The sequence below is a fragment of the Oncorhynchus gorbuscha genome, linkage group LG03, assembly GCF_021184085.1.
Source record: "Oncorhynchus gorbuscha isolate QuinsamMale2020 ecotype Even-year linkage group LG03, OgorEven_v1.0, whole genome shotgun sequence".
In the NCBI taxonomy this organism is placed as follows: domain Eukaryota; kingdom Metazoa; phylum Chordata; class Actinopteri; order Salmoniformes; family Salmonidae; genus Oncorhynchus; species Oncorhynchus gorbuscha.
Genome location: NC_060175.1, coordinates 48561676 through 48573053, shown reverse-complemented (window position 1 = coordinate 48573053; position 11378 = coordinate 48561676). Strand labels below are relative to the sequence as shown.

Below are 11378 nucleotides of genomic sequence, written 5' to 3'. Positions count from 1 at the left end.
ATCACAGCCAGTTGTGATACAGCCTGGAATTGAACCAGGGTCTGTAATGATGCCCCTAGCACTGAGATGCAGTGCCTTAGAGAGCTGCGCCACTCGGGAGCCCAGTCTTTAATGGAATGCATCTACATTTTTGTTGTTGTTGAGTTTGCCTCACCAAGATTTACATGCTAAAATTGCCACTGCACACACCAAAGGGCCATGTTATCAGATACAGGTTCCTTTGTGCATTAAAACAGAATATCCAGTGGTGTAAACTACTAAAGTCATTTTTTGGGGTATCCCGGAGTCACCTCTTCACTGTTGATGTTGAGACTGGTGTTTTGCGGGTACTATTTATTGAAGCTGCCAGTTGAGGACTTGTGAGGCATCTGTTTCTCAAACTAGACACTCTAATGTACTTGTCTTCTTGCTCACTTGTGCACCGGGGCCTCCCACTCCTCTTTCTATTCTGGTTAGAGACAGTTTGCGCTGATCTGTGAAGGGAGAAGTACACAGTGTTGTACGAGATCTTCAGTTTCTTGGCAATTTCTCGCATGGAATAGCCTTAATTTCTCTGAACAATAATAGACTGACAAGTTTCAGAAGAAAGTTATTTGTTTCTGGCCATTTTGAGCCTGTAATCTAACTCACAAATGCTGACGCTCCAGATACTCAACTGGTTTCAAGAAGGCCAGTTTTGTTGCTTCTTTAATAAGGACAACAGTTTTTATCTTTGCTAACATAATTGCAGCTATAATAGTAATTTACAATATTAACAATGTCTACACTGTATTTCTGATCAATTTTATGTTATTTTAAAGGACAAAAAAAATTGCTTTTCATTCAAAAACAATGACATTTCGTGGTGACCCCAAACTTTTGAACGGTAATTGTATGTAAAATAGCTGTTACATATTTTTCTTTAGGATTGCCAATTTGAGATGCAGGAGCAACTGTGTGAAGCTCATAGGAGCGTCATTGAGGCTATCTCCATTTTAAAGTAGTCCATTTTCTTCTTCCTGATTAGCTGATCCCTCCTGATGACCCGGTGGAACATGAATCCAACCGGGTCATCAGGAGGGATCAGCCAATGAAGTTGGAAGTCCCACCCAGTTGACTGTATTAAAATGGTGGAAGCCCTCAAACAGCCTTTTAGCCAGTAGAGGCCTCTATCATTCTCTATGTTCTGGCCCCAGTGGAAATACTGCAGTCAACCTCTATCTGAGAAAATGTCCATAGGATATAACTGTCATGACAGCGTGCACTAAACCTGAGCATGCAGTTATCAGGAGCAATCAAATAGTATTAAACTGGTAGGTCTGCTGGAAACTGTAGTACATCTAAAACACATATCCAAAGTGCACAACTGAGTTAGTTTGTCAATAATATAAGCCTATTTTTATATTGAATATTTCATAGTGTGTTGATATACTACACTCTATTGTCCATCAGGAATATTGCAGTAGGTCCAACTCCCCGCTTACATCCCACTTAGTCCTCTCCCAGGGCTCGTAGATTTGGCTTGCAAAGTTGTGGATGTCTTGTAAGATAAGGCCAAATGAATGTGGGACATTGGAGTGTATTACTGTATTTGTACTTTGGTCGAGGCAATACTGCACTGGAGCACATTGCGAAAAGAGGCATTTTAGTGGTGCATATGCATTTAATATGGATCATACACACTTTTGTGGAGACCAGTCGTCAGCGGCTCATTCACACTTGGGTGAAACATAGGTGTTTCTGCTATATTTCCCCTCAGTTCTCAGAGTGACCAGTAGAGCATTCTGCTCTGTGTGTGGATCATTTTACACTCAGTTCAGTGTGGCTACATGTCATTAAGAGGATTATCAAGGTTGATAATAATAATAATTATGAGGTGGGTTGATGAAGGAACATGAGGTACCAGCAACTCTTCCTCTCATTATAGAGGACATTCTTGTTCAAATCTTCAGACATGCTGTACCAAGGTGAAAAGTAAAATGCTGAATGTCTTACTCTGATGTTTTAATTAATTCAGTTTCAGTGGTATGTAATTATTTAAAAAGTAACACACACACAAACATTAAGATCAAGATTGGAAGTTACTTGTCCATAGGTCATTGTACAATTGAAAGAACAATCACTTCCATACATAACTACTTTTTTTACTGTGTGAGAAGTTGAATTCTCTTGATATACATTTTCTCCACAAGAGGGCCTCAGCCCTTTCAACTTCCCTGGCCTCATCACTAGCTATGCCCATGCCAGAATTCAAGCATAACCAAGGAGCTGAGTACAGGCACTTCACAAAGAATGTCACTTTCAAAATTACAATTATTCATAGATAAACACATTTCAATGCCTAAATCACAGCAGAATACTTTTTTTTAGGGCAAAAAAACTAAAAACATTTATGAGTGTAATATCCCTTTAATAGAGCATTTTGCGAGAGAGGAATGTGATGGTCTGGTAAGGTTTTGGCAGCTGCATATATCATGACAGAGTTTGCAAAACAAAAGCCCACCTGATTGATAGAAATGAACAGTGGTGGAAAAAGTACTCAATTGTCATACTTGAGTAAAAGTAACGATACCTTAATAGAAAATGACCAGTTAAAGTCGCAGTAAAACACTACTTGATTAAAAGTATCTGGTTTTAAATGTACTTAGCTTTTACTCAAGTTTGACAATTGAGTATGTTTTCCACCACTGTAATTAAAAGTTAACACCTTCACTGTTGGAGCTCACATATTTAAATGTACACTGCAACTACACCTGTGCATGTGACTAAATACAAATCTAAAATGCTATACATCAAATTCCTTATATTAAGCAAACCAGACTGCACAATTTCCTTTTATTTTTATGGACAGATAGGGGCACACTCCAACACTCCGACATCATTTACAAACACAGTATTTGTGTTTAGTGAGTCCGCCAGATCAGAAGCAGTAGGGATGGCAACGCATTTGTGACGTATATGCAGGGAGTCAGGAAGCAGGTGAGTTTAACATTTACATTTACATTTAAGTCATTTAGCAGACGCTCTTATCCAGAGCGACTTACAAATTGGTGCATTCACCTTATGACATCCAGTGGAACAACCACTTTACAATAGTGCATCTAAATATTTTAAGGGGGGGAGGGGGGGTGAGAAGGATTACTTTATCCTATCCTAGGTGTTCCTTAAAGAGGTGGGGTTTCAGGTGTCTCCGGAAGGTGGTGATTGACTCCGCTGTCCTGGCGTCGTGAGGGAGTTTGTTCCACCATTGGGGAGCCAGAGCAGCGAACAGTTTTGACTGAGCTGAGCGGGAACTGTACTTCCTCAGTGGTAGGGAGGCGAGCAGGCCAGAGGTGGATGAACGCAGTGCCCTTATTTGGGTGTAGGGCCTGATCAGAGCCTGGAGGTACTGAGGTGCCGTTCCCCTCACAGCTCCGTAGGCAAGCACCATGGTCTTGTAGCGGATGCGAGCTTCAACTGGAAGCCAGTGGAGAGAGCGGAGGAGCGGGGTGACGTGAGAGAACTTGGGAAGGTTGAACACTAGACGGGCTGCGGCGTTCTGGATGAGTTGTAGGGGTTTAATGGCACAGGCAGGGAGCCCAGCCAACAGCGAGTTGCAGTAATCCAGACGGGAGATGACAAGTGCCTGGATTAGGACCTGCGCCGCTTCCTGTGTGAGGCAGGGTCGTACTCTGCGGATGTTGTAGAGCATGAACCTACAGGAACGGGCCACCGCCTTGATGTTAGTTGAGAACGACAGTTTGTTGTCCAGGATCACGCCAAGGTTCTTAGCGCTCTGGGAGGAGGACACAATGGAGTTGTCAACCGTGATGGCGAGATCATGGAACGGGCAGTCCTTTATTTAGTTTAACAATAGGAAGATAAACAAAACAGGAGTAGCATACTGAGCGTAAATTAAACCGATACTGCCTGATGACTGAGGCTACCGTGGGCTAAATTAAGGGGAGGTAATCAAGGAAATGATGAAGTCCAGGTGTGCATAATCATGGGGAGCAAGTGTGCGTAATGATTGTTGCCAGCTGTGAATAATGTGGGTTGCCAGGACTGGTGGTTAGTAGACCGGCGAGGTCCAGCGCTGGAGAGAGGGAACTGGAGTAGGCGTGACACTACCCCACCACAATGCGGGGCTCCAGCCGCAGGATGACACCGGCCAGGAGGACGGCGTCGAGGGCGAGGAGCGGGCCGGTCTGGACGGCGGAGATGGAAATCCCGGGCCAATGTTGGGGTCCAGGATGTCAGCTGCTGGAACCCAACAGCACTCCTCCACTCCTGATGGCATAGGCAGGGGACCCATCAATGTCCAGGGGAGGCGGAGGGGTGTCGTGAGGGAAGGCATCAGAAAGGGCACCAGGAACCACCGGCCTGAGGAGGGAAACATAAAAATAGGGTGAGAGCCGGTAGTTGGTGGGGAGTTGACACACAGCTGTACACAGAGATGACACACAGCTGTACATTTCAATGAAACATGGTGAAGCCCCAAAATTGCCCTCGTTAGAAGCATGTGTTTCAGACATAAGGAAGTGGATGGCTGCAAACTTTCTACTTTTAAACTCGGACAAAACAGAGATGTTTGTTCTAGGTCCCAAGAAACAAAGAGATCTTCTGTTGATGTGAATGCATGTACCACTCTGAATAAAGAAATGCTGTGCCTTTTAAGATTTGTCACTGGTTATGCATCTACAATACTGGCTGAATGTCTAAACAAAGTCAACTCTGAATTTCAATAGATTTTTAGATTAATTCTCATCAATGAAGAACTGAGTTATCACACATCTAAATCTGGTATCTGGGGTATATGATCTATTGCTCTGCTAACTAGCTGCTAACTAGCTCGCTAAGACAGAGAAAGAGGATGGAAGAAGTTCAACACTATTCAATTCATTTCAAAACCGCACATGGATTAATCATGGATTGGGCACATGTCTTTGATCACACTGGTGAATGGCAGCTGACAGTATCGGCTAGAGATGATCTACGAGAGCTTCCTGCAGGAATTTGTAGTCTTGCTGAGGTCTTCTCTGTTGCTAATTAGCAATAACAAAATAAGAGTAAATTGAAGTGAATATATTGATAAAACTCACCTTGTCTGGGAGAGAATTACAGTTATCAAAACGTCATGCCAAGGTAATAAATAGATATGCCGATAGTGGACTACCTTGTTTTACTCCTCTTGACAGTGTAATACTTTCTGAGAAGTAGCCATTATTTACTATTTTAAACGTAGCCATTATTTACTATTTTAAAAGTAGCCATTATTTACTTTGAAAGGCTGGTCATCTCTCACATCAATACCATTATCCTAGAAACCCTAGATCCACTCCAATTTGCATACCGCCCCAACAAATCCACAGATGATGCAATCTCTATTGCACTCCACACTGCCCTTTTCCACCTGGATAAAAGGAACACCTACGTGAGAATGCTATTAACTGACTACAGCTCAGCGTTCATGACCATCGTGCCTTCAAAGAGCTTAACTAAGCTAAGGACCCTAGGACTAAATACCTTCCTCTGCAATTGGATCCTGGACTTTCTGATGGGCCATCCGCTTGTGGTAAGGGTAGGCAACAACACATCTGCCTCGCTGATCCTCAACACATGGGCCCCTCCGCGGTGCATGCTCAGTCCCCTCCTGTACTCCCTGTTCACCCATGACTGCATGGCCAAGCATGACTCCAACACCATCATTAAGTTTGCCGATGACACGACAGTGGTAGGCCTGATCACCAACTACGATGAGACAGCCTATAGGGAGGAGGTCAGAGACCTGGCAGTGCGGTACCAGGATTAATACCTCCCTCAACGTAACCAAGAAAAAGGAGATGATTGTGAACAACAGGAAAAGGAGGACCAAGCACTCCCCCATTGTCACCGACAGGGCTGTTGTGGAACAGGTTGAGAGCTTCAAGTTCCTTGGTGTCCACATCACCAACAAACTATCATGGTCCAAACACATCAAGACAGTCGTGAAGAGGGCACGATAACACCTAATCCCCCTCAGGAGACTGAATAGATTTGGCATGGGTCCTCACATCCTCAAAGTTCTACAGCTACACCATCGAGGTTGCATCACCACCTGGTATGGCAACTGCTCAGCCTCCAACCGCAAGGCACTACAGAGGGTAATGCGTATTGCCCAGTACATCACTGGGGCCAAGCTTCGTGATATCCAGGACCTCTATACCAGACGGTGTCAGAGGAAGGCCCAAAACATTTCTAAAGACTCCAGCCACCCTAGTCATAGACTGTTCTCTCTGCTACCGCAAGGGAAGTGGTACTGCAGCGCCAAGTCTAACAGATTCTACCCCAGATTTTTCAAAGTGTTCTATTGTTTCCAGTACTTGTCTTATATTATCTATATGATATTATCTTAAATGTTTTGTCCATATAAAAAACCTGTCTGAATAGGATGAATAATATCCGACAATCCCTTTTAAATTCTATATGCTATGCACTTTGATTTCAATTTTTCATCACAACACTGAAGTGTAAGGGGCCTCCAATTTTTTTCATTGGACTGGATCTTTATATTTACCACTTGGGTCCTGTTTCAGTAATAATGAAATCAGACCTTCTTGTTGAGTATCTACCATTTTTATAGAAATGGTTCAAACATGCTAATAATGGTCCTCTTGAGTAAATTAAGGTTTGATAACCCGAAACTGGTATGCCATCAAGCCCTAGAGTTATCCCAGACTTAAAGGCTTTAATTGGATCAAGAAGTTCCTCCTCTGTCATTTGGCCTTCACATGAGTCTTTATGTACATTTGTTCATTTTACATTATTAATAGGGGGAAAAATCCTTACAATTATCTTCGGTTAGTGGAGATGGAGGAGACTGAAACGAAAACATATGCTTAAAGTACTTTGCTTCCTCTTTCAAAATATTGTTTGGTGAATAATGGTTCACCTCATCTGCAACAAGATTCAGTAAATGATTTTTGGTAGCATTTCTATTTATTGATAAAAAATAAAAACACTTTTTCTCCTCAATGTTACAGTCTTGTCTCATCGCTGCAACTCCTGTACGGACTCGGAAGAGGCAAAGGTCGAGAGCCGTGCGTCCTCCGAAATACACCGCCTGCCACAGGAGTCACTAGTGCGCGCAGACACCCCTCCGGCCAAACCCTCCCCTAAACCGGACGACGCTGGGTCAATTGTGCGCCACCCCTTGAGTCTCCAGTTCGCGGCCCGCTGCCACAGAGCTTGGACTCAAACTCAGAATCTTTAGTGGCACAGCTAGCACTGCAATGCAGTACTTTAGACCACTGCGCCACTCGGGAGGCCCCTTTTGGTAGCATTTCTATGTTGAAGATTAAATTTGTTTTGTTAGTAACAGTAGGCTAATGTTACCAAACTGGCTAATTGTTGCCCATGGAAGGAAGTTTGGCTAGCGAGCAAGCACTTTAGCTAGGTAGTATAGGACAACATCAACTAAAAGCGTGTGCTGTATGATAGTCATAGACCATTTTGGCAACAGGAAATATTGGAGGTTGACATTGGCGTTTCTTTACAATTCGGGTGAGTCAACATGCTTTTTCTACTAACACACACAGAGAGACACACACATACACACATAGAGACGGACAGAGAAATCAGTAGCATGGACAGCCAAATGATATTTAGCTTACATTGATTGGACTAAATTGTTTTTGGAATCTATGTCACTGTCTTAGACTAAGAATAGGTGATTTGATGTTGTTGAAATGTTGAAGTTGAAATTGTTCTGGAATAGTGGAGGCAGCTCCTGTTTTCTTCTTGATTTGCAGTAACTCTCCGGTATCCTAAATCAATAGTTGTTTAGTAGTTCAAAAATGTTGGAAACATTAACTTGATTGACCATGCTGTAGGTAACTGTTTGTTACATGCAATGTGCTTAGTGGACTCCACCAGACAGAGGTTGCTCTCCTGTTTTGTGATGAAACAAAGGTGTGGTTGAATATATTCTGCCACTGTGTCTTCTTATTGTCTTGGCCTTAAGCCTATATATGACAAACAACACAATTATCACAACACACAAGTTGTAATATGGCTTTTTTCCCCCTGGCTTGGCTTCCCCAGTGATTTTACCCACACACGGCTACTGCTCATAGGTGGGCTGCAAGCTGACAATCGACCTCTCCATCTAATTTCCATACCCAAAACACATTTATCATCAGTTATTTAAGAACTGGGGTGTGTATATAAAGCACAATTGGAGGAAATCAGAAAACACAGATAATTCATTATCCCAAATTTTTTTTTATAGTTTAAATGCAAATTCTGATCATTTCGAGCACTGTTTCAATCAAGTTTAACTAGGCATGGATAACTCAACATTGTCATTTCAACAGCATGTTCAGTGAATACAACATAAAAAGGTACCAGAGTATATCATTAATTATATAATTCCTTCAATATAAAAAAGCGGAAAAACATTGACATTCAATAGAATTCCACAAGTCCTAATCATAGATCCAATTCCATAATTCTAGAGCAGGTATTCCCTAACTGGGAATGCCATCCGGGGTACTCCAAATAAAAATGTATTTTCTTCACATTTTCAAACAGTCCATTTATATTTTCCAACGGGGCTATACATTTGGGTGAGTTTTTTTCCCTCGCCTGAGTAGCCACGTTTCACTGCCAAAAATAAAACTAAACCATCTCGTGTTCAGCGAAATAACAACACAATGTCAAATACAAGTAGCCTAGTCAAATAATTAACATCCAATCACATTCACCGTTACTCTCTCACGGGAATTCCACTAACGGTCCGTATGCAGCCAAATGTAGCTGCTGCTCATTCCGTTTGCTCGAAATGGACAAATGGTTAAAAAAGTAAGGCTCGCGTCCATAGAGACACATACCAGCTCTACTTGTTGTACTACTACTACCAGCAGTACTACACCTGCAGCTGTCGACGACACAAGTTGTTCTGCTTCCACGAGCACAACATTGATTTGGGGTTCACGTATATTGGGAGTAGTGCTTTTCCTCGGCCACAGTGTGTTATATGTGCAAAAGTTATATCTCACAACTCGATGAAACCTTCACTCTTGTGCAGACAATTAGAAACAAAACATGCCAATTTAAAAAATAAGCCACAGGAGTTTTTTGAACGAGAATTAAGCGGACTTTTGAGTAGTAAGACATGTATAACAGCAACAGATACCATTAACCTCTCTAGGGTAGGGGGCAGCATTTGGAATTTTGGATGGAAAGTGTGCCCAAATTAAACTGCCTTATACTCAGGCCCAGAAGATAGGATATGCATATAATTTGTAGATTTGAATAGAAAACACTCTAAAGATTCCAAAACTGTTACAATAGTGTCTGTGAGTATAACAGAACTGATTTGGCAGGTGAAAACCTGAGAAAAATCCATTCAGGAAGTAGGATTTAACCCCTTTTTTCTATTCAATGCCATTACAGTATCCATTGACTTAGGACTCAAATTGCAGTTCCTATGCCTTCCACTAGATGTCAGCAGTCTTTAGAAATTGTTTCAGGCTTGTATTCTGAAAAATGAGGGAGTAAGAGCAGTCTGAATGAGTTTACTCTGTCGTGTTACAGAGCTTTTTCAAGTGCACAACCGAGAGAGTGCCTTTCTTGTTTGCCTTTTATATTGACAACTTTATTGTCCTGTTGAAAATGAACGATTATTTAGGCTAAAAACAACCTGAGAATTGAATATAAACATCATTTGACATGTTATGAACTTTACGGATACAATTTGGATTTTTCATCTGCCTGTTGTGACTGCGTTTGAGCCTGTGGATTACTGAAGAAAACGCGCGAACAAAACAGAGGTTTTTGGATATAAAGAGAGACTTTATCGAACAAAAGGAACATTCACTGAATAAATGAATGTCTTCTGAGTGCAACCATATGAAGATCATCAAAGGTAAGTGATTCATTTTATCTCTATTTCTGACTTGTGTAACTCTTCTACTTGGCTGGTTACGGTTTGTAATGATTTGTTTGCTGGGCGATGTTCTCAAATAATCGTACGGTATGCTTTTGCCTTAAAGCATTTTAAAAATCTGACACCGTGGTTGGATTCACAAGAAGTTAATCTTTAAACCTATGTAAAATAGTTGTATCTTTTCTGAATTTTTATAATGAATATTTCTGTATTTGAATTTGGCGCTCTGCAATCTCACTGGATGTTGGCCAGGTGGGAAGCATACCCGAGAGCTTAAGAAGAAGGCACTAGAAGCGTCTTATATGGTGAGCTACCGAGTGGCTAGGACAGCTGCCGCAGATATGGCTGGGACAAAAAAGGCCAAAAAAGCTATACAGACAATTACTTCATCAATCAACATTGTTTCACGACACATCATGGACATGGCAGGAGATGTTTTCAAACAATTACTACTTCACATACAAGCCAGTGAATTCTATGCATTACAGCTGAATGAGTCAACAGACATGTCGGGCCTGGCACAGCTCCTGGTATTTGTCCGTTACATTTATGGGGGGTCAATTACAGAAGACATCCTCTTTTGCAAACCACTGGAAACCAGGACAACAGGAGATTATATTTGTAAAGTACTGGACAGCTTTGTGACATCAAATGGACTTTGGTGGTCAAGATGTGTTGGTATTTGTACTGATGGCGCAAAATCCATGACAGGGAGACATAGTGGAGTGGTAACGTGCATGCAAGCAGTTGCTCCCGACGCCACTTGGGTACACTGCAGCAATCACCGAGCCGAAGGAATGCCTGGCAGCTTGAAAGACGTTTTGGACACTACAGTGAAAATTGTTAACTTTGTTAATGCAAGGCCCCTGAACTCTCGTGTATTTTCTGCACTATGCAATGATATGGACAGCGACTATGTAACGCTTTTACAACATACAGAAATGCTGTGGATATCAAGGGGCAAAGTATTAACACATTTTTTGGAATTGAGAGATGAGCTTAAAGTTTTTTTACTGACCATAATTCTCACTTGTCTGACAGCTTGCACGATGTCGAGTTTCTCTCACGACTGGCCCATCTCGCCTGAATGATCTGAATCTAGGATTACAGGGACTCTCCTCGACTATATTCAATTTGCGGGACAAAATTGAGGCTATGATTAAGAAGTTGGAGCTCTTCTATGCCTGCATTAACAAGGACAACACACAGGTCTTTCCTTCATTGTATGATTTTTTTTGTGTGGAAATGAACTCAAGCTTACGGACAAAGTAAAATGTGATATAGCAAAGCACAGGTACTTTCCCAAAACGGATGACACAAGCAACTGGACTCGTTATCCCTTTCATGCCTCCAGTCCACTTACCAATATCTGAACAAGAGGGTCTCATCGAAATTGCAACAAGCGGTTATGTGAAAATTTAATTTTATCAGAAGCCACTGCCAGATTTCTGGATTGGGCTGCGCTGAGTATCCTGCCTTAGCAAATCGCACT

The 11378-nt window shown here is 42.0% G+C and overlaps 1 protein-coding gene across 1 annotated transcript in view; it reads left to right on the top strand.

The window, feature by feature from the left end:
- The first annotated feature begins 7103 nt into the window (after nt 1–7103).
- snai1a (snail family zinc finger 1a) overlaps nt 7104–11378 on the top strand; it is a 30974-nt gene continuing 26699 nt past the window's right edge. The window contains exon 1 of the mRNA XM_046342739.1: nt 7104–7500. Coding sequence (XP_046198695.1) covers nt 7431–7500 — 70 coding nt within the window. The 5' untranslated portion in view covers nt 7104–7430. The remainder of the gene's footprint in view (nt 7501–11378) is intronic.